The sequence below is a fragment of the Taeniopygia guttata genome, chromosome 12 (assembly GCF_048771995.1).
Source record: "Taeniopygia guttata chromosome 12, bTaeGut7.mat, whole genome shotgun sequence".
Lineage (NCBI taxonomy): Eukaryota > Metazoa > Chordata > Aves > Passeriformes > Estrildidae > Taeniopygia > Taeniopygia guttata.
The window spans coordinates 17,265,792-17,288,146 of NC_133037.1; the positions used below are offsets into that span (position 1 = coordinate 17,265,792).

Below are 22,355 nucleotides of genomic sequence, written 5' to 3' on the forward strand. Positions count from 1 at the left end.
TGTTTTCAGGTTACAGCTGTTGGAGTTAGTGGGGGAAAATGTGTTGTCATATGGAATAGCTTCATTTATTTTGACAAAAACCAGCCTTCATGGTGTGAAGGTAATGGTGGGTAGTGAAAAGAACTGCCTGTTGGATTACTTAATCTGTTGGCACCTACCAAAAGTGTCAGCATTTTACACAAAGAAAAAAGATAGACAGTAACTGAAACAAAAGGCTTCTAGGATTCTGTGTGGTAACAAATGTATGTCTGTTTATAAAACCTTATTTGAGTTCTGGGGAATAAAGTACTTTTTACAAAACATTTATTTTGTATTGCAGTAGTGCTTTAAACTTAATTTTAAAAATAATAGTTTTATATAGTAAAGGAGATCCAGTAAAAACAGTTTGTATTGAAGCAATATCTAAAACTCCTAAATTTGTTAGAAATGTAATTTAACAACAAATTTCCAACCTCCCAATCTGGAAAAGACAAACTGTATGACCACAGAGAGTGGAAAGAGCATCTCCTCTTCCTGACAAATTCAGGGTGGGATTGCTCCTTCTGTATTTGCACTCCCAGGCACCTTTCAAGGGTGGGATCTGCTTAAGCCCAGTCCCTTAGAGTAGAGAAAATGATTCATTCTTGAAAACTCCACTTTTTCTTTGATAGTCTGTTTTAAAGGTCTGTTTTACTTTTTTCTTCTGGTAGATAATGAATTGAAACTGTAGCAGAGAGCTCTGAAGGAATTGTTTCCTGTATCTGATTTCTGAAACTGTACAAGTCTCTGTATTTGCTCAGGTCCTGCTGATCTTCTCCACTGTGATGAATCTACACAGGACTCTTTCAAGCAGGCCGTGCTGGTGTGGAAGCCTTTGCACCTTGGCAGAACCTGCCAACTGGTGCTGGCAGGTAGCACTTGATCTATCTTGCAGTTAAATTGACAAATACTTAAGTTTGGTTTGGTTTGGTGTTTGTTTTTTTTTTTTTTTTTTTTAAATTTTAGATTTTGCAGCTTTATCATTTTAGAGAACAATGACATTTAATTTTCTAGATACAAACCCAATTGTGATAAAGTCACACTGCAAAATCTTTTGTCTTGGGACAGAAGCAAAGATAAAGTGGCAAAGTATACTGGCTTTAAAAATATTTTCTTCCTATTCTTGGAAAGCAATTTGACTTCTTTCCATCTCCCCTGAACTTCCTGTTCTTCATCAATAACCTCCCAACAGATAATGGTTGTCCTTAAATCCTTTCAAAACCTCCCCCTCTCTATCATGGGCAGGAGGCTGGAATTCTTTTGTTCTGACCTCAGATAAAAGTCTTGGGACATGACAGTGAGAAATAAATTAGGCAATTGTTAGAGGGCTGTTTTGGGGTCTAATAACTACACTGGGCACTGTTATTTTAAGCTTCTGAGTTGCAACAAACCAAACAACATTCAAAGGAAGAACTGTCAAATGTGGAGACAAAACTGTCCTGAGGATGAGTGTGAGTGTGGTTAATGTCTGTCTCCTCCGGGCACTTCAGCTGGCCATTGAAATGCGCTTTGTGTTTATACAGCGGTGTCACCATTGGTAATTTTCTTCCTTCACTGAGGATTTGGGCATGGCAATGCCCCTGTAACACAGCAGTGCCTTCACTTTCATCCTAGTTTTCTCCAGAGAGGTCTTGAGGAAAATGTCAGTTCACCTGAAGCAAGTTTTGAATTTCTCCAGTGCAAGAGACTCCATGTGGACGTGACACTTTAGTCAGAGAAAGAGAAGCCAGAGAAACTTTCCCAGGTGCTGTTCTGGGGAGTTTTGAGATGGCTGAGAGAAAGAATTAAAACAACCTTGCAGCTGGTGTTTTGAACGGTTGTTTACTCATCAGATGTTTAGCAAAGGGTGTCTTGTGAATTAGCCAATGGTGTGAGGGGTTGCTGATTAAATGACTAATCAGGTCCACCTGTAATACAACGGTGTATAAAATAATGGGTTTCTAATAAACTCCAATTAGCCTTCTGAAGAGACCTAGAGTCCATGTGTGGCCTCAGTTCCATTCCGGACTCAACGCACAAGCTCTCTGGGCAACTGCTCCCAGCAAGGGGCAGGAGCAGAGATTTCCCTTGGCCGGGGCTGGAGCCCTGGAGTGGCAGTGCCTGAACAGCACCTTCCTGCCCACGGTACCAGCCTCGATGGCTGCCTCGTGGCCTGGCATTGGGCCCTGCACTTGCTGCAGGAGTCCCTGCCCGGGTTCCCTGCTGGCCCAACCTTCGCACCCATCTCAGAACCTGGGTTCCCAAGGGGGTTGCCTCAAGTGGTTGCTAGGAACCTGAGGCCATGGCTGCCCGAATTTTGGCTGCACGATGCTGATGTCAGAGTGGCCATTGTGACCCGCGCAACCAAGGCCTCCAAAGGGAAGGCTGGGCTCAGGCCGTGTGTCAGTGCGACCTGACAACGGGAGGAGAAGGCAGGGCAGGGACGCTGCTGCCCAGGGACCAGAGGAGCCCCACAGCTCGGGGCTCTGGGCCTGTGCTGCAGGTTCCCCTGCCTCTCCCTGCCCACAATCAGACGAAGAACAGACAGAGAAGACTGCGGTTTTCCTCGAGGCGACGACGGGAGGAGAAGGCGACAGGAGCAGGGCTCACGCAGGGCTCAGCAGGGAGTAGTGCCCTCGTGGCTCTGGGCCTGTGCTGCAAACTCCCCACCCTCCTCTTTCTCCTACAGAGAGAGAGGACCAGCACCTGGAGGAGACTTTTCTGGACAGGGACACACCGCTGACGGCTGCCATGTGTGACAGGCGGCAGGAGGGCCCTGGTGCCAGGGAGCCAGGTGAGGGCAAAGCCGCCCTCCCACAGCCGGGCCCAGGGGCTCCTGTGGCAGGCGTTGTGTGGGGCCCAGAGCAGAGGCAGGGGGAGGCAGGAGCTGCTCAGCCATGCTGCGGCTGGGAGCCTCCTTCCTCCCCAAGTGGGGCCCAGCTGGGCCAGGGGGCAGCTCTTGGGACACCCGTGCCCGCAATGGCCCCTGCTCTCCAAGGCCTCCAGCCCTGCCCATCAGCCAGGCAGGCAGGCAGGGACAGAGCAGCCCTTGGGGCCGATGCTGCTGCAGCCAAAGAGCCCCGCAGAGGTGCTCATGCCCGCTGCCATTGGCTCTGTGCCCTGCAGTGTGCATGCTGTGTCGCCGTGCAGAGGCTGACCCGGACGTCTGCGGTGACAAACTGGAGAAGCACGGGCTCTGTGCCCACGTGTACTGCCTGGTGAGTGGCTCCGGGCGCTCCCTCCACCATTGCAATGGGCAGTTCCTGCCTCTCTCTCCTCATCTGCTCCTCTCCTCTGCTGCAGTTCTTTGCCACTCTACTTTATGCTCAAGAGGACGAACATGTTGGACTCTTTGGATATCTTCCTCGAGATATCCTAGTTGCAGTGCGGCGGGCGGCACAAAAGGTGAGAGCCTAATGCAAGCAAGGAGATTTGTGCCAGGTGAGGTTTGCCAGAGCTTAGCCCAGACACTTGGAATGGAAGGCCTGCCCTTCAGGCCGCTGTGGGAGAAAATCTGGCTCCCAGCAGCTGCACAGAGGCTCTGGCGCAGGAGCCCCCCTCCTTACACCAGACAACTCTGTGGGCTGAGACCCAGCAGTGGCCACATCCTGCGCCCTGCCCGGAGCCCTGGGGCTGCCTGGGGAGGCCCCGAGGCTGCTGCTGATGGGGTTGCTTGGCTCTTTCCAGCGCTGCTGCGTCTGTGGCCAGAGCGGGGCAACCATCATGTGCTGCATGGAGGACTGTGACAGATGGTTCCACCTGCCCTGTGCCAAGGAGGGCGGCTGCGTCACACAGTATATTCCATATTACAGGTACAACCTCCCCACTCCTGGTCACCCCTGGCAGAAGATCCAACATTTCTCACTTTGCCCATGCATTTTCCTCCAGCTCCTACTGCCCTGAGCACCGTCCAGAGCAGAATGTGGAGGCAACTCCAGAGCCGGACACCAATTGCCTCATCTGCTTGGAGCCTGTGGAGGATAGAAAGACTTTCAGAACCTTGGTGTGCCCAGTGTGCAAAGGGGCCTGGTTCCACAGGGACTGCATCCAGGTAGGAGCCCTCCCCTCAGCCCCAGGGCACAGCAGGTGCTCAGCATCACCAGGGCCTTGCTCACCCTGCTTCTGTTTGCCCTGCAGGGACAGGCCATGCGTGAGGGTCTTTTATATTTCCGGTGCCCCTATTGCAGAGTCGAGGAGGCATTCCTTGTCGAAATGTTCGCCCTGGGGATCCGAATCCCCTTCAGGTTGGTGTCCTTCTGCCTGCCTCACAAGACAGGAGGTGCAAGGTCTGTGCTGTGTCAGGCCCTTCCCCACCAGTCCTGGCCCTGCCCTGTCCCGTGAGTCTGGGCTTCAGCTTCACGCACGCCTTGGAAAAGTACGGGAGGAAGAGCAGGGAACACCTGTACCTCCGTGAGGGGAGGGCAGCAGTAACTAATCAGCTTTTCCGTTCTCCATCAGACTGCCAACATGGGAGGACAACGATGCCTTCGCGGATCTAGGAGAGAGGCACAGCAGGTGCAATGCCAGGGATTGCCTTTACCCGGGAGGCAGGGAGGAGGCAGAGGAAGAGGGGTAAGTTGGGGAGCTGCACCTGAGGCTCTGCAGGGTACCCGTGTCACTTCAAGGGCTCAAAGAGGAAAGAACTAGAAGAGCTTGGCTGGACAATCACTTTGTCCTCAGTGCCATAAACCTAGTTGCTTCCCCAGGCCCTGGGAACTGCTCCTGTGCTCCTCCTGTGCTGCTGAGGGCACCCACAGGCGCTGCTCCGGCCTGAGAAACAGCGTACAGAGCTGGGAGTGTGACAGCTGTGCTGGTGTTGAAACGGGTATGAGGCAAAGCACCCGATGTCCCTGGGCTGGGTGCAGTGCCCAGGCTGGGCCTGGCAGAGCCCGTCTGCTCCTGAAGGGCTGGGGTTCTGCTCTGGCCAGGCTTGCCTTGGGCCTGGGTGGTCTTTGACATTCCTGCTTGTCCTTACAGCCTCCAGAGATGAGCCAGAGCTCAGTGGCCCCAGCCTGACCAGTCAGTCAGGACTGGAGCCTGCTCACAGCTCAGCAGAATCTGAGGCCATCAGCCCCAGCTCCCGCGGCCCGGTGCCATCGGGGCTGGGTCCCCAGGCTTCATCCGCAGAGACCAGCAGCACAGCACGGCAGCAGTCTCTGCCATCTCCCTCGCTGGACACCAGCAGCCCCAGCACACCAAGGTCATTGTACAGCAGCATCCCTGAGCCTGAGGACAGGGGCCATTCCAGACATGCTGGGCCCGGCCGCAGGCGCACCCGCTCCCGCCAGGAAGGTCGGGCCTCCAATGGACCAGTCCAATCGAGGAGTCGCTGTGACAGGCGCTGCAGGACAAGACCAAGGACTGAGAGGCCCAGGCGAAGGGAGACACCTTCACAGGCATCCCCCAGACGCAGCCGCTCCCGCCAGCAACACCGGGCCCTAAGTCCACCTGTCCGGTCCAGGAGTCGCCGTGACAGAAGCCACAGGACAGCAACAAGGACAGAGGGGCCCAGGCAAAGGGAGACACCGTCAGGGACGTCCCCCAGACGCAGCCGCTGCCGTCCGCAGCACCGGGCCTCGAATCAACCTCTCTGGTCCAGGAGTCGCCAGGACAGGAGCAGGAGGAGAGCAGCAAGTGCTGAGAGGCCCAGGCGCACGGGGACACCATCAGGGAGGTCCCGCAGAGGCAACCGCTCCCGCCAGCGGCGTCGAGCCTCAACTGGGACCTCCAACAGCAGCACGTAGCCTCGTCTTTTCTTTCTAGTCCATCTGTTCGCTGCCGGAAGTGAAGGTGAGAACGGTCCATACAGGGACCTTGAGATTTGTAGGTCTGTGAGAAAACTGTATTAGCTCTTGACATTTCTACTGGCAGGAAAGTAGTCTTGTGCTAAATCCCTTGACTTCTGTCTTACCATTTATTAAGTGAAAAGTCACTTAAATGATGTGGCTAATGAAAAAGGACTTTAGTTCTGGCCTTTTGACGCCAAGCTGAGATGTTTCCCCACTGCTCACTCTTGAAAGTGAACCTCTCCTTAATGGGCTTGGATACGGTTAGGGAGACGTTCAGAGCAAGGTGGCTCTTAGGGAAGCTGTCTTTGGAAAGGACGTGCGCTGTTTTGCTATCATTGAAAAATCTCATTTCAGTAAAGCCAAAAGGAAGAAGAAAGAAGAGAGTGAGACACTGCCTCAAGTGTCTGAAGAAATCCATTACTGTATTGCTGATGATTTAAAAGACTTGTTTGGAGCTTCAAAGAACAAACCAGAAAAGACTGTGGAAATACCCTGGGACAAAGAGGATGCACAGGACTCTGCCCCAGATGACCATTTGGGACTTTTGCCCAAGAACAAGGCAGCTCAGGAGTCGAGCGCTTTCAAGTTTTCCTTCTTTGGAGACACAGAGGAGTCGGGCATCAAAGAAGGTAACAGAAGAACCCTTCTCACAGTGCCATTTCTAAGGAAGAGCTTCTGGCAGGCACTGTAGAGCACTGTGGTGTAAAGAAGGTCAGGACGCAGAGGATTTTCAGCAGCAGAAATCAGTAATTAGGCTGAAGCATTTTGATCTTCATTCCTGCTTGCCAAGGCAGTGGTAGATTAATGAGTGGTAAGTCATGCTTGCATCTCAGGAATTCTGAAAGGCGTGCTTTCAGAAGGCATTGGGGTTTTTGCTAAGTGGTTAAAAAGCTTGTTGTCATGCCCTGAATCTCTCAAACAGGGAGAAAGGTGACACACCAGTCATATCAAGTTTCAGAGAACCCAACAAGATTTTAAAGGAAATGTGTGTTAATTTAGAGGGAGGAGCAAAAGCCTGGAGTTGACCAGGAGATCCATGGACATTCTGCTTGTTACTGAATTCAATTCTTGGACCTATAGAAGAAGGAACCTGAATGACACGTGATGGTTGGGATGTTCTAACTGTAGATAAAATGAGGCCTTATAGAAAGAAGACGAAACAACATTAAATCGAGTCACAGTGCTGTAGGAGAGAAAAGAAACCGTGTGAAGTTATCCAAAATATTTAAAAAAACCTATGCAAAACCACAAAGCAACGAGCCCCCCACACTTGTGCTGAATTCAAAAGGTACTCAGTGTCTTCTGAATGCAACGATACATTCATTAGAATACAGCAGAGATCCCGAGAACAGAGAGGAAAATCCTGGAGCAGAGATGTAGCTCAGAAAATCTGGCAGAAGCAGATTCTGTCCTTCCTACATCTGTCTTCTCCACTGTAAGTAAGTATTTGTCTTGAAAGGAGGAATTCTTCCTGACAAGTGGAGAGAATAATCTAGATGTGGCTTTGTTTCTTTTTCGGTGCTGTTATTGCAGAGTCTTGCGGACGCGGAACAATAAAGCCAGTAAAAGTCACATGGCAAGAGGATTCACGTTTCCAAGACAGCAGTTCTGAGCGTGATGATGAGCCTGAGACGTGAGAACCTGAAACGGACCAAGAAATGTAAGTTCCATTTCTATTTGCTGTCTACCTGGCTGTAGTAGTTGGATGCTGTGGGAATATTAATAGCAGCGCTCAGGGAAGGGGAAACTGAGATTGCACACCTCTGAGCAATGAAAGTCGTCTTGGAAAACCATTTGTGCTGCCCAGAGTCAAAACTCGCAGCAGCCCATGTGACATGAAGCTGAATATGAAAAGAGAGACGTTGAGCACAAGAAATTAACTGGCTCATTTTGGTTTGACCAACTCCAAACTGAGTTTGGTCAGAAGCCAAATACACTGTCAGTTTTCTTTTAAGAAGAGGTTTATTTTTTTTCTAGAAGGCTCTATTTGGCTACTAGGGAATAAAGCTTTTCAATGTATACCATTTCTCTGAAGCACTACAGTTTTAACTTGCATTCATGGGATTTGATAGTACAATTTTGGATGCTAAAATCCCTTTGTACTTGTCTAGGTTTGTTTCTTTACCGCGCACAGAAGGTGCTAGAGTTGTCTTCTTTGAAGATGATGATGAATGCCTAAGAGGTATGTCAGAATTTCTTCACCCCCTTTTGTATTTTTTTAAATTCTTCCTGGAATTCTGTGAGGAGGGAAAAATGCTGCCTGCTTAGGAATGTTTTCTAGTCAATTCTTGGCATCCTTACTTGTGCTCAAAATTGTGGTAGAATCCCGTGAGAAAGTCCTGGTAAAATAAAGGCCAAGCAGATTTCTGGCTTTCTTCTCTTTCAGGTAATTGCCTACTAGGAATCTGGACTTTTACACCTTACCAAAACATTAGCCCCATGACAGGTTACCTAGACATTTTGGATCCTTTCAGGTATTTATATAATGTTTAACTTTTTCCTGTCTTTCTGGAGTTACCATTAGGAATTCTGTGTTCTTGTCAGCCACATAGGTCCCTGTGGTTCTTTGTCCTAATGAATCTGGGGTTTTCTCTTCTGAATCCAGGGGATTTTGTATTTAGAAACAAAGAAAACAACAACCAAAGGAAACACACAGAGTCCCCAAAAATTGCAGAGGCCAGCAAAACAATTGCTTGTTATATGTTTTGTAGAATAGAGTCTTAAGACAGGCTTAAATGGTGTGCATTTCTCAAGACTGACTCGATAACGCTGCAGAAATGTATTGCTGTGTTCATACAGTTAGTGCCCCGCACTCTTCCAGACGGTCTGATTTGCAGGGTGTGTTAAAATGGAGAGCTCAGTCCTTAGCATGCCTCAGTTCTGGGGGAAGAGGTGTGATCCTGGTGCTGAGCTTCTAAAGAAACAGCGGCTATTTCACTGCAATTTAGACTGCAGCATGCTGAGGAAAACTGCTGCTGCCTTTTATTGTTCTGCGGACACCAGGCCGCAGTAGGGAACATTTCTGTTGGGAGACAACGTCTGGTGGGGGGCAAGAGAACAGGAAGGATGTGAAGAATTGACTCCTGACTTTATTGCCGTGTTGTCCATGATTGTTAGAAGCAGCGGCACCATCAGCAGTGTTTAAGCCTATTAATTGGTTCTTTTTTTTTTTGCAGAGGGCCCGAAGTTTTTTTGTAGATCAGTAGAGTTCAGTGAAGAAAAAGGATTGGGAAGACTGTCGTAGATTATTGCTTGAGGTGAGTATGTCACATCTGTTCCCTGGGAACTGTAGGTGAAAGCTGAGCACGGGGAGGGAATGCAGGTATGAATGGGTGTTGCCGTGCGAGACCAGCTCTGGGCAGGCGCCTGCAGCCACGGCGGGAGGAGGGGAGAGGTGGCGGCTGCTTTTCCCCCTTCGGCTCTGCGAGGCTCAGTTTTAGCACGGGAACAGTCGAAATGGCGACACGGGGCTCAGGTGCAAACACGTGTTTATTGCAGAAGCGTGTTCCCGAGACACCGGGGCACCGAGCAGGGGTCAGTTATACCCCGTGCCGGGACGGGGTCGGGAACCTCAGCCGTGGCCAGTGGGACGGGAGGCAGGGGACAGGGGCATGGAAACCCCAGAGACCGTGATGGGAAAGGTGGGGGGGGCAGGGACGGACCGCGTGGTGAGGGGAAAGGCGGAGGGGCGGGGGACAGGGACCGGACCGCATGGTGAGAGGGAGGGATAAGGGAACGCAGGGGCGAGACAAGGGACCGCGGGGGGAGGGCGAGTGAGAAGGGGACGCAGGACAAAGGGGGAATGCGCGGGAAGGGGGGAGGGGGGTTGGGGGGGAAGAAGAGAAAATTACAAATCCTACAAATGGGCATGCAGAATTAATTCAGGACCTCGAGAAGAGCCTGCAACTTTGCAGCTCCCCAGGAAAAGAAGTGTTTTAGTCTACCAGTGTGTATAACATCGTGTTGTGTTGTTTTGTCCAATCAGGTAAACCACTGCATCTTTGTATGTTACAGGTGCAGCTACTTAACTGTATGTAAAGGATGTATTTAAGAGAAGGAGTGAATTTAGAGACTTCTCCTAATAGTGGATTCAGAAACTTCTCTGAAGAATTTGTTAGATTTTCATTTTTTCCCGGAATGCTGAAGGAAGCATAGGGACACCAAATAGAAATGCAAGGAAACCAATAAAGTCTTTAGTGAATAAAACGTGCCATGTTTGTTCCTTGAAGAAGTTGCCAAACAATGTTACTTCCAAAACCCTTTCAAAGATCTAAGAGGAAAAAGTATTGCCAAACCCTGTTCGGCAGTGTTTCCAAGCTGGGGGTGATGGCCTTGGGTGCTGGGGAGCCACGGGAAGGCTCCAGTCCTGACTGTCCGGCCAGGCTGGGGCCATTGAGCTCCAGCTCATCCCTGGCGGCTCTAAGAGCAAGCAGAAATGGCAAAGGCCCCCAAGACCTGGGCCAGGCCGGACGAGAGCAGAACCCCCGGCTCTCCAGGAGCAGATGGGCTCTGCAAAGCCCGACCTGGGCACTGCCCCCAGCCCAGGGACACGCGGGTGCTTTGCCCAGAGCCGTGCCCATAGCGGCAGAGCTGTCACACCCCAGCTGGCTGTGGTGGGTGTGAGGCTCCAGCAGTGCCCGTGGGTGCCCTGGGCAGCGCATCAGCAGCAGCACAGGAGCTGTTGGCAGGGCTTTGGGAAGCACAGGGGTCAGCCTCTGCACGGCGACACAGCATGCAGGCTGCAGGGCACAGAGCCAATGGCAGCGGGCATGAGCACCTCTGCGGGGCTCTTTGGCTGCAGCAGCATCGGCCCCAAGGGCTGCTCTGTCCCTGCCGGCCTGCCTGGCTGATGGGCAGGGCTGGAGGCCTTGGAGAGCAGGGGCCATTGCGGGCACGGGTGTCCCAAGAGCTGCCCCCTGGCCCAGCTGGGCCCCACTTGGGCAGGAAGGAGGCTCCCAGCCGCAGCATGGCTGAGCAGCTCCTGCCTCCCCCTGCCTCTGCTCTGGGCTCCACACAACGCCTGCCACAGGAGCCCCTGGGCCCGGCTGTGGGAGGGCGGCTTTGCCCTCACCTGGCTCCCTGGCACCAGGGCCCTCCTGCCGCCCGTCACACATGGCAGCCGTCAGCGGTGTGTCCCTGTCCAGAAAAGTCTCCTCCAGGTGCTGGTCCTCTCTGTAGAAGAAAGAGGAGGGTGGGGAGTTTGCAGCACAGGCCCAGAGCCACGAGGGCACTACTCCCTGCTGAGCCCTGCGTGAGCCCTGCTCCTGTCCTCCTTCTCCTCCCGTCGTCGCCTCGAGGAACACCGCAGTCTGCTCTGGCTTCTCCTCCGCTGATTCTGGGCAGGGAGAGGCAGGGGAACCTGCAGCACAGGCCCAGAGCCCCGAGCTGTGGGGCTCCTCTGGTCCCTGGGCAGCAGCGTCCCTGCCCTGCCTTCTCCTCCCGTTGTCAGGTCGCACTGACACACGGCCTGAGCCCAGCCTTCCCTTTTGGGGCCAAGGGAAATCTCTGCCCCTGCCTCTGGCTCAGGGTGCTCTGCCGGCAGGTCAGGGAAGGTGATACCCCCAGAGAGAGGCGTGAGCAGTGGAGGAAAGCCTCTCCAGTCTTCCCAAAGGGCACCAAGAAGGAGCCAGGAAACTGCAGGCCTTTCAGCCTCACTCCATCCCCAGAAAGGTGACAGAATAGCTCCTCTTGGATGTCATCTCTAAGCCTGTGGAATAACAGGAAGGGAAAACTGTGGGTGGGCTTACAGCTGTTCTGCAGGTCAAACGACTGAGTTAGCAGAAGAAGAAATTAATAAAATACAAGTTTATCCATGGCAAGGAAGAAAGCAAGGCTGTTAACATGGAAACTGATAAACACATTGGGGTTACTTGTAGTTGCCTTAGTGAGCAGCGTGCATGCCTTCATATTTTGTGGTAAACACATTTGCAATGAATTGTTGACATTCAATGCTTTGTACCAATAAAATACAATAAGCTATTGCTTTGTCCATTGAATATCTTGAGCTTTTTTGATGTAACTAATGACATAATATCACACTTTCTTAGGGGTATGAAAACTTGAGAACAACTTGTAATAAAAAAGAAGCCATTGCTGTCACTGCACAGGTGTATGTGTATGTCTTGTGTCCATCTCTACAGCGACAGAAAACCGTGGTTGACCAATCTCACAGCCACCTCTGCTGCACTGACTGGCTGGGTTTGTGAGGGGAGAGCAGTGGCTGTTTCCTGGAGCTTATTTTAGGTTGGAGTGGCTTTGTGTGGTGGAAAAAATTTTCTTTTAATTTGTGCTTTTAAAGAAAGGCTTAGAAGTTTTTTGTTATTTGGTTTTAAGGTAGTTTATTGTAAGTTATTTAAAAGATTGTCTTCTTGGGTAGTTGTGGTTTGCTTAGTAGCTTAGGTAAAGGCACATACATATTTTGATATCTTTTTTGACTTTTGTTTTTTTCTTCTCTCCACCCGCCCAGGGTTGCTGTAATTTTTTATGTGGTACATTTTGTGTTAAATGTTTATAGTTTTTCTTTAATGCTTATTACTTATATTAAATGGTGCTTTTTTACCCTAAATTAATTTGTGAGTGTTAACATTACTAAGAATATGGAGGTAAGGAAGAAGAAAGGGGGAGGACAGGATAGGCCTAAATCTCTTTATCTTAAAACTTTTGATTTTTATGTATAAAACTAACCCCCCCCCGTATAAGACTTAAAATCTTCTTGTATAGCACTTAAAATTTTTTCTTTTTACTTTGTGACTAATTTTACTATAATATTTAAGCTTTTGCGACTTTTTGTTCTTTTTGTAAGGTCGTTAAATTATTCTATGGTTTAAATCTAAAATGACAGCTGTTTTTAGTTGCCTGCTAGGGTCTTAAATGCTTCTGACTTGGACTTGGAACGTCTAAAAATGTCTGAGGGACATTTTGAGTTCTGACAGCTGTTGTCAGCCCGGACTTCAGCAAGGCTTTGTCCCGGCCTCCCATATCACGGTCATGGAGCAGCTCAGGGACAGTGGCGTAGAGAAGTGGGCAGTGGAGCTCCAAACACAGAGAGCTGTGAGCTCAGGGGGCCGTGCTGGGGTCAGCCTTGTTTGCCCTATTCCCCAGTGACCTGGCAGAAGTGACGGAGCGCTCCCTCAGCAGATTTGCTGATGGGACGGAAACGGGAGCAGGGGCTGATAAACCACACGGATGTGCTGCCCTTCAGTGAGACCTGGGCATGCTTGAGAGTTGAGCAGAGAGGGACCTAGAGAAGTTGCACAGAGGAAAGCCTCTAGAAGAGTTTGAAGGTTTGTAATTACCAGGCAACAGAAGTTCTTTAGTATAGAGGCGTGTATAACGTCATTTTGTGATGTCCACTCAGGGAAACCACTGAACCTCTGTATGTTACAGGAGCAGTTCCTTGTATGCATGTAAAAAAGTCTTTGAGACAAACCGTGAATTCAGAAACTTCCCCTAATATTATGTTGGATTTTCACAATTTTCTGGACTGCCTGGTGAAGCGTAAGGATTTCAAAAAGAAAGTGAAAGCAAACCAATAAATCTTGTTTTAGATATCAGAAGCATTCCCTGTTTGTTCCTTGAAGAAGTTGCCAAACAACAAAACTTTTGAAATCCTTCCAAAGATCTAATAGGAAAAAGTATTGGCCAAAGTGTTAATCTGTGTTTCTGAATAGGAACATGCTTTTTGTGTCAATTCCAGGTTTGTAGCAGGGTTTGGGGCTTTTTGTGTGTGTCCTTTGAATGTGAGTTGCTTTTATACAGGACTTTGAATGATTCGATCATGTACCCAAGAGAACCTTTTACTGTGTCCTGCTGTCCAGTGCTGAACCGGGTTGAGACAGAGCAGGTGGCTCTGTGTCTGTGTGCAACGGGCAGGAGCAGCACCCGGAGCAGCAGCAGAGCAGTGCCCGATGGCTGCCTCGGGACCTGGCATTTGGCCCTGCACTTGCTGCAGGAGTCCCTGCCCGGGTTCCCTGCTGGCCCAACCTTCGCACCCATCTCAGAACCTGGGTTCCCAAGGGGGTTGCCTCAAGTGGTTGCTAGGAACCTGAGGCCATGGCTGCCCCAGTTTTGGCTGCACGATGCTGATGTCAGAGTGGCCATTGTGACCCGCGCAACCAAGGCCTCCAAAGGGAAGGCTGGGCTCAGGCCGTGTGTCAGTGCGACCTGACAACGGGAGGAGAAGGCAGGGCAGGGACGCTGCTGCCCAGGGACCAGAGGAGCCCCACAGCTCGGGGCTCTGGGCCTGTGCTGCAGGTTCCCCTGCCTCTCCCTGCCCAGAATCAGACGAAGAACAGACAGAGAAGACTGCGGTTTTCCTCGAGGCGACGACGGGAGGAGAAGGCGACAGGAGCAGGGCTCACGCAGGGCTCAGCAGGGAGTAGTGCCCTCGTGGCTCTGGGCCTGTGCTGCAAACTCCCCACCCTCCTCTTTCTCCCACAGAGAGAGAGGAACAGCACCTGGAGGAGACTGTGACGTTTCTGGACAGGGACTCACCGCTGACGGCTGCCATGTGTGACAGGCGGCAGGAGGGCCCTGGTGCCAGGGAGCCAGGTGAGGGCAAAGCCGCCCTCCCACAGCCGGGCCCAGGGGCTCCTGTGGCAGGCGTTGTGTGGGGCCCAGAGCAGAGGCAGGGGGAGGCAGGAGCTGCTCAGCCATGCTGCGGCTGGGAGCCTCCTTCCTCCCCAAGTGGGGCCCAGCTGGGCCAGGGGGCAGCTCTTGGGACACCCGTGCCGCAATGGCCCCTGCTCTCCAAGGCCTCCAGCCCTGCCCATCAGCCAGGCAGGCCGGCAGGGACAGAGCAGCCCTTGGGGCCGATGCTGCTGCAGCCAAAGAGCCCCGCAGAGGTGCTCATGCCCGCTGCCATTGGCTCTGTGCCCTGCAGTGTGCATGCTGTGTCGCCGTGCAGAGGCTGACCCGGACGTCTGCAGTGACAAACTGGAGAAGCACGGGCTCTGTGCCCACGTGTACTGCCTGGTGAGTGGCTCCGGGCGCTCCCTCCACCATTGCAATGGGCAGTTCCTGCCTCTCTCTCCTCATCTGCTCCTCCCCTCTGCTGCAGTTCTTTGCCACTCTACTTTATGCTCAAGAGGACGAACATGTTGGACTCTTTGGATATCTTCCTCGAGATATCCTAGTTGCAGTGCGGCGGGCGGCACAAAAGGTGAGAGCCTAATGCAAGCAAGGAGATTTGTGCCAGGTGAGGTTTGCCAGAGCTTAGCCCAGACACTTGGAATGGAAGGCCTGCCCTTCAGGCCGCTGTGGGACAAAGTCTGGCTCCCAGCAGCTGCACAGAGGCTCTGGCACAGGAGCCCCCCTCCTTACACCAGACAGCTCTGTGGGCTGAGACCCAGCAGTGGCCACATCCTGCGCCCTGCCCGGAGCTCTGGGGCTGCCTGGGGAGGCCCCGAGGCTGCTGCTGATGGGGTTGCTTGGCTCTTTCCAGCGCTGCTGCGTCTGTGGCCAGAGCGGGGCAACCATCATGTGCTGCATGGAGGACTGTGACAGATGGTTCCACCTGCCCTGTGCCAAGGAGGGCGGCTGCGTCACACAGTATATTCCATATTACAGGTACAACCTCCCCACTCCTAGTCACCCCTGGCAGAAGATCCAACATTTCTCACTTTGCCCATCCATTTTCCTCCAGCTCCTACTGCCCTGAGCACTGTCCAAAGCAGGACGTGGAGGCGACTCCAGAGCCGGACACCAATTGCCTCATCTGCTTGGAGCCTGTGGAGGATAGAAAGACTTTCAGAACCTTGGTGTGCCCAGTGTGCAAAAGGGCCTGGTTCCACAGGGACTGCATCCAGGTAGGAGCCCTCCCCTCAGCCCCAGGGCACAGCAGGTGCTCAGCAGCACCAGGGCCTTGCTCACCCTGCTTCTGTTTGCCCTGCAGGGACAGGCCATGCGCGCTGGTCTTTTATATTTCCGGTGCCCCCATTGCAGAGACGAGGAGGCATTCCTTGTCGAAATGTTCGCCCTGGGGATCCGAATCCCCTTCAGGTTGGTGTCCTTCTGCCTGCCTCACAAGACAGGAGGTGCAAGGTCTGTGCTGTGTCAGGCCCTTCCCCATCAGTCCTGGCCCTGCCCTGTCCCGTGAGTCTGGGCTTCAGCTTCACGCACGCCTTGGAAAAGTACGGGAGGAAGAGCAGGGAATACCTGTACCTCCGTGAGGGGAGGGCAGCAGTAACTAATCAGCTTTTCCGTTCTCCATCAGACTGCCAACATGGGAGGACAACGATGCCTTCGCGGATCTAGGAGAGAGGCACAGCAGGTGCAATGCCAGGGATTGCCTTTACCCGGGAGGCAGGGAGGAGGCAGAGGAAGAGGGGTAAGTTGGGGAGCTGCAGCTGAGGCTCTGCAGGGTACCCGTGTCACTTCAAGGGCTCAAAGAGGAAAGAACTAGAAGAGCTTGGCTGGACAATCACTTTGTCCTCAGTGCCATAAACCTAGTTGCTTCCCCAGGCCCTGGGAACTGCTCCTGTGCTCCTCCTGCGCTGCTGAGGGCACCCACAGGCGCTGCTCCGGCCTGAGAAACAGCGTACAGAGCTGGGAGTGTGACAGCTGTGCTGGTCTTGGAACGGGTATGAGGCAAAGCACCCGGTGTCCCTGGGCTGGGGGCAGTGCCCAGGCTGGGCCTGGCAGAGCCCGTCTGCTCCTGAAGGGCTGGGGTTCTGCTCTGGCCAGGCTTGCCTTGGGCCTGGGTGGTCTTTGACATTCCTGCTTGTCCTTACAGCCTCCAGAGATGAGCCAGAGCTCAGTGGCCCCAGCCTGACCAGTCAGTCAGGACTGGAGCCTGCTCACAGCTCAGCAGAATCTGAGGCCATCAGCCCCAGCTCCCGCGGCCCGGTGCCATCGGGGCTGGCTCCCCAGGCTTCATCTGCAGAGACCAGCAGCACAGCACGGCAGCAGTCTCTGCCATCTCCCTCGCTGGACACCAGCAGCCCCAGCACACCAAGGTCATTGTACAGCAGCATCCCTGAGCCTGAGGACAGGGGCCATTCCAGACATGCTGGGCCCGGCCGCAGGCGCACCCGCTCCTGCCAGGAAGGTCGGGCCTCCAATGGACCAGGCCGATCGAGGAGTCGCTGTGACAGGCGCAGCAGGACAAGGACTGAGAGGCCCAGGCGAAGGGAGACACCTTCACAGGCATCCCCCAGACGCAGCCGCTCCCGCCAGCAACACCGGGCCCTAAGTCCACCTGTCCGGTCCAGGAGTCGCCGTGGCAGAAGCCACAGGACAGCAACAATGACTGAGGGGCCCAGGCAAAGGGAGACACCATCAGGGACATCCCCCAGACGCAGCCGCTCCCGCCATCAAGGTCAGGCCCAGAGTCCACCTGTCCGGCCAAGCAGTCACCGTGATAGAAGTAGCAGAACAAGACCAAGGACTGAGAGGCCCAGGCAAAGGCAGACACCTTCATGGGAATCCCCCAGACGCAGCCGCTCCCGCCATCAAGGTCGGGCCCTCAGTCCACCTGTCCGGTCCAGGATTCGCCGTGACAGCAGCCACAGGACAGCAACAAGGACTGAGAGGCCCAGGCAAAGGGAGACACCGTCAGGGACGTCCCCCAGACGCAGCTGCTGCCGCCCGCAGCACCGGGCCTCGAATCAACCTCTCTGGTCCAGGAGTCGCCAGGACAGGAGCAGGAGGAGAGCAGCAAGTGCTGAGAGGCCCAGGCGCACGGGGACACCATCAGGGAGGTCCCGCAGAGGCAACCGCTCCCGCCAGCGGCGTCGAGCCTCCACTGGGACCTCCAACAGCAGCACGTAGCCTCGTCTTTTCTTTCTAGTCCATCTGTTCGCTGCCGGAAGTGAAGGTGAGAACGGTCCATACAGGGACCTTGAGATTTGTAGGTCTGTGAGAAAACTGTATTAGCTCTTGACATTTCTACTGGCAGGAAAGTAGTCTTGTGCTAAATCCCTTGACTTCTGTCTTACCATTTATTAAGTGAAAAGTCACTTAAATGATGTGGCTAATGAAAAAGGACTTTAGTTCTGGCCTTTTGACGCCAAGCTGAGATGTTTCCCCACTGCTCACTCTTGAAAGTGAACCTCTCCTTAATGGGCTTGGATACGGTTAGGGAGACGTTCAGAGCAAGGTGGCTCTTAGGGAAGCTGTCTTTGGAAAGGACGTGCGCTGTTTTGCTATCATTGAAAAATCTCATTTCAGTAAAGCCAAAAGGAAGAAGAAAGAAGAGAGTGAGACACTGCCTCAAGTGTCTGAAGAAATCCATTACTGTATTGCTGATGATTTAAAAGACTTGTTTGGAGCTTCAAAGAACAAACCAGAAAAGACTTTGGAAATACCCTGGGACAAAGAGGATGCACAGGACTCTGCCCCAGATGACCATTTGGGACTTTTGGCCAAGAACAAGGCAGCTCAGGAGTTGAGCGCTTTCAAGTTTTTCTTCTTTGGAGACACAGAGGAGTCGGGCATCAAAGAAGGTAACAGAAGAACCCTTCTCACAGTGCCATTTCTAAGGAAGAGCTTCTGGCAGGCACTGTAGAGCACTGTGGTGTAAAGAAGGTCAGGACGCAGAGGATTTTCAGCAGCAGAAATCAGTAATTAGGCTGAAGCATTTTGATCTTCATTCCTGCTTGCCAAGGCAGTGGTAGATTAATGAGTGGTAAGTCATGCTTGCATCTCAGGAATTCTGAAAGGTGTGCTTTCAGAAGGCATTGGGGTTTTTGCTAAGTGGTTAAAAGGCTTGTTGTCATGCCCTGAATCTCTCAAACAGGGAGAAAGGTGACACACCAGTCATATCAAGTTTCAGAGAACCCAACAAGATTTTAAAGGAAATGTGTGTTAATTTAGAGGGAGGAGCAAAAGCCTGGAGTTGACCAGGAGATCCATGGACATTCTGCTTGTTACTGAATTCAATTCTTGGACCTATAGAAGAAGGAACCTGAATGACACGTGATGGTTGGGATGTTCTAACTGTAGATAAAATGAGGCCTTATAGAAAGAAGACGAAACAACATTAAATTGAGTCACAGTGCTGTAGGAGAGAAAAGAAACCGTGTGAAGTTATCCAAAATATTAAAAAAAACCTATGCAAAACCACAAAGCAACGAGCCCCCCACAGTTGTGCTGAATTCAGAAGGTACTCAGTGTCTTCTGAATGCAACGATACATTCATTAGAATACAGCAGAGATCCCGAGAACAGAGAGGAAAATCCTGGAGCAGAGATGTAGCTCAGAAAATCTGGCAGAAGCAGATTCTGTCCTTCCTACATCTGTCTTCTCCACTGTAAGTATTTGTCTTGAAAGGAGGAATTCTTCCTGACAAGTGGAGAGAATAATCTAGATGTGGCTTTGTTTCTTTTTCGGTGCTGTTATTGCAGAGTCTTGCGGACGCGGAACAATAAAGCCGGTAAAAGTCACATGGCAAGAGGATTCACGTTTCCAAGACAGCAGTTCTGAGCGTGATGATGAGCCTGAGACGTGAGAACCTGAAATGGACCAAGAAATGTAAGTTCCGTTTCTAATTGCCGTCTACCTGGCTGTAGTAGTTGGATGCTGTGGGAATATTAATAGCAGCGCTCAGGGAAGGGAAAACTGAGATTGCACACCTCTGAGCAATGAAAGTCGTCTTGGAAAACCATTTGTGCTGCCCAGAGTCAAAACTCCCAGCAGCCCATGTGACATGAAGCTGAATATGAAAAGAGAGACGTTGAGCACAAGAAATTAACTGGCTCATTTTGGTTTGACCAACTCCAAACTGAGTTTGGTCAGAAGCCAAATACACAGTCAGTTTTCTTTTAAGAAGAGGTTTATTTTTTTTCTAGAAGGCTCTATTTGGCTACTAGGGAATAAAGCTTTTCAATGTATACCATTTCTCTGAAGCACTACAGTTTTAACTTGCATTCATGGGATTTGATAGTACAATTTTGGATGCTAAAATCCCTTTGCACTTGTCTAGGTTTGTTTCTTTACTGCGCACAGAAGGTGCTAGAGTTGTCTTCTTTGAAGATGATGAATGCCTAAGAGGTATGTCAGAATTTCTTCACCCCCTTTTGTATTTTTTTAAATTCTTCCTGGAATTCTGTGAGGAGGGAAAAATGCTGCCTGCTTAGGAATGTTTTCTAGTCAATTCTTGGCATCCTTACTTGTGCTCAAAATTGTGGTAGAATCCCGTGAGAAAGTCCTGGTAAAATAAAGGCCAAGCAGATTTCTGGCTTTCTTCTCTTTCAGGTAATTGCCTACTAGGAATCTGGACTTTTACACCTTACCAAAACATTAGCCCCATCACAGGTTACCTAGACATTTTGGATCCTTTCAGGTATTTATATAATGTTTAACTTTTTCCTGTCTTTCTGGAGTTACCATTAGGAATTCTGTGTTCTTGTCAGCCACATAGGTCCCTGTGGTTCTTTGTCCTAATGAATCTGGGGTTTTCTCTTCTGAATCCAGGGAATTTTGTATTTAGAAACAAAGAAAACAACAACCAAAGGAAACACACAGAGTCCCCAAAAATTGCAGAGGCCAGCAAAACAATTGCTTGTTATATGTTTTGTAGAATAGAGTCTTAAGACAGGCTTAAATGGTGTGCATTTCTCAAGACTGACTCGATAACGCTGCAGAAATGTATTGCTGTGTTCATACAGTTACTGCCCTGCACTCTTCCAGACGGTCTGATTTGCAGGGGGTGTTAAAATGGAGAGCTCAGTCCTTAGCAGGCCTCAGTTCTGGGGGAAGATGTGTGATCCTGGTGCTGAGCTTCTAAAGAAACAGCGGCTATTTCACTGCAATTTAGACTGCAGCATGCTGAGGAAAACCGCTGCTGCCTTTCATTGTCCTGCGGACACCAGGCCGCAGTAGGGAACATTTCTGTTGGGAGACAACGTCTGGTGGGGGGCAAGAGAACAGGAAGGATGTGAAGAATTGACTCCTGACTTTATTGCTGTGTTGTCCATGATTGTTAGAAGCAGCGGCACAATCAGCAGTGTTTAAGCCTATTAATTGGTTCTTTTTTTGTGTGCAGAGGGCCCAAAGTTTTTTTGTAGATCAGTAGAGTTCAGTGAAGAAAAAGGGTTGGGAAGACTGACGTAGATTATTGCTTGAGGTGAGTATGTCACATCTGTTCCCTGGGAACTGTAGGTGAAAGCTGAGCACGGGGAGGGAATGCAGGTATGAATGGGTGTTGCCGTGCGAGACCAGCTCTGGGCAGGCGCCTGCAGCCACGGCGGGAGGAGGGGAGAGGCGGCGGCTGCTTTTCCCCCTTCGGCTCTGCGAGGCTCAGTTTTAGCACGGGAACAGTCGAAATGGCGACGTGGGGCTCGGGTGCAAACACGTGTTTATTGCAGAAGCGTGTTCCCGAGACACCGGGGCACCGAGCAGGGGTCAGTTATACCCCGTGCCGGGGCGGGGTCGGGAACCTCAGCCGTGGCCAGTGGGACGGGAGGCAGGGGACAGGGGCATGGAAACCCCGGAGACCGTGATGGGAAAGGTGGGGGGGGGGACAGGGACGGACCGCGTGGTGAGGGGAAAGGCGGAGGGGCGGGGGACAGGGACCGGACCGCATGGTGAGAGGGAGTGATAAGGGAACGCAGGGTCGAGACAAGGGACCGCGGGGGGAGGGCGAGTGAGAAGGGACGCAGGACAAAGGGGGAATGCGCGGGAAGGGGGGAGGGGGGTTGGGGGGGAAGAAGAGAAAATTACAAATCCTACAAATGGGCATGCAGAATTAATTCAGGACCTCGAGAAGAGCCTGCAACTTTGCAGCTCCCCAGTAAAGGAAGTGTTTTAGTCTACCAGTGTGTATAACATCATGTTGTGTTGTTTTGTCCAATCAGGTAAACCACTACATCTTTGTATGTTACAGGAGCAGCTACTTAACTGTATGTAAAGGATGTATTTAAGAGAAGGAGTGAATTTAGAGACTTCTCCTAATAGTGGATTCAGAAACTTCTCTGAAGAATTTGTTAGATTTTCATTTTTCCCGGAATGCTGAAGGAAGCATAGGGACACCAAATAGAAATGTAAGGAAACCAATAAAGTCTTTAGTGAATAAAACGTGCCATGTTTGTTCCTTGAAGAAGTCGCCAAACAATGTTACTTCCAAAACCCTTTCAAAGATCTAAGAGGAAAAAGTATTGGCAAACCCTGTTCGGCAGTGTTTCCAAGCTGGGGGTGATGGCCTTGGGTGCTGGGGAGCCACGGGAAGGCTCCAGTCCTGACTGTCCGGCCAGGCTGGGGCCATTGAGCTCCAGCTCATCCCTGGCGGCTCTAAGGGGAAGCAGGAATGGCAAATAGTGGTTGCTATGGAAATGTTCATTTGATACATAAAGCTGGAATTGGATGTTTGTTTCCCTCTGACTTGCAGCTCCTCCTAATCCGCTCCCCATTGGTAACAGCTGCCTTTTGCAAGGCATCTGGAGGGATGGTATGAGTGTCCTGCTCTGGGCAAAGTGAGCCAGAGCAGGTTTGTGACTTAAATTGGTGATCTGAGCTAACTTGTGTGAGTCTTTGAGGGATGAGATAGAGCTCTTCTGTTGCCTCTGAGGTGGAGGTGGCCGGGCTTGGGCGAGAGACAGGTGGCAAGTTCACGTGGATAATGTAGTTTTCTAA

General features: G+C 51.5%; 1 protein-coding gene, 3 long non-coding RNA genes and 1 pseudogene across 5 annotated transcripts; all 5 read left to right on the forward strand.

Moving 5' to 3' along the window:
* The first annotated feature begins 2,240 nt into the window (after window positions 1–2,240).
* On the forward strand, window positions 2,241–4,987 carry LOC140684968 (PHD finger protein 7-like). Its single transcript, XM_072934980.1, is given in 10 exon segments — window positions 2,241–2,791; window positions 3,124–3,215; window positions 3,301–3,402; window positions 3,685–3,809; window positions 3,886–4,059; window positions 4,061–4,102; window positions 4,104–4,241; window positions 4,456–4,569; window positions 4,704–4,856; window positions 4,975–4,987. Coding segments are annotated over 10 exon segments (996 nt in total). The 5' UTR covers window positions 2,241–2,748.
* A 471-nt stretch (window positions 4,988–5,458) lies between these two features.
* LOC140684950 (uncharacterized) lies at window positions 5,459–7,442 on the forward strand. 2 transcript variants are annotated; one of them, XR_012058000.1, is made up of 4 exons: window positions 5,468–5,787; window positions 6,141–6,597; window positions 6,709–7,221; window positions 7,320–7,442. It is a non-coding gene; the product is annotated as an uncharacterized lncRNA (long non-coding RNA). The 2 variants fall into 2 exon arrangements; XR_012057999.1 differs by having other exon boundaries at window positions 5,459–6,597.
* A 7,675-nt stretch (window positions 7,443–15,117) lies between these two features.
* LOC140684969 (PHD finger protein 7-like) lies at window positions 15,118–17,034 on the forward strand (annotated as a pseudogene).
* Window positions 17,035–18,213: 1,179 nt separating this feature from the next.
* LOC140684994 (uncharacterized) lies at window positions 18,214–19,248 on the forward strand. The gene is made up of 3 exons (XR_012058066.1): window positions 18,214–18,411; window positions 18,523–19,035; window positions 19,130–19,248. It is a non-coding gene; the product is annotated as an uncharacterized lncRNA (long non-coding RNA).
* A 1,518-nt stretch (window positions 19,249–20,766) lies between these two features.
* Window positions 20,767–21,800, forward strand: LOC140684977 (uncharacterized). The gene is made up of 2 exons (XR_012058035.1): window positions 20,767–20,850; window positions 21,610–21,800. It is a non-coding gene; the product is annotated as an uncharacterized lncRNA (long non-coding RNA).
* The last annotated feature ends 555 nt before the right edge of the window (window positions 21,801–22,355 follow it).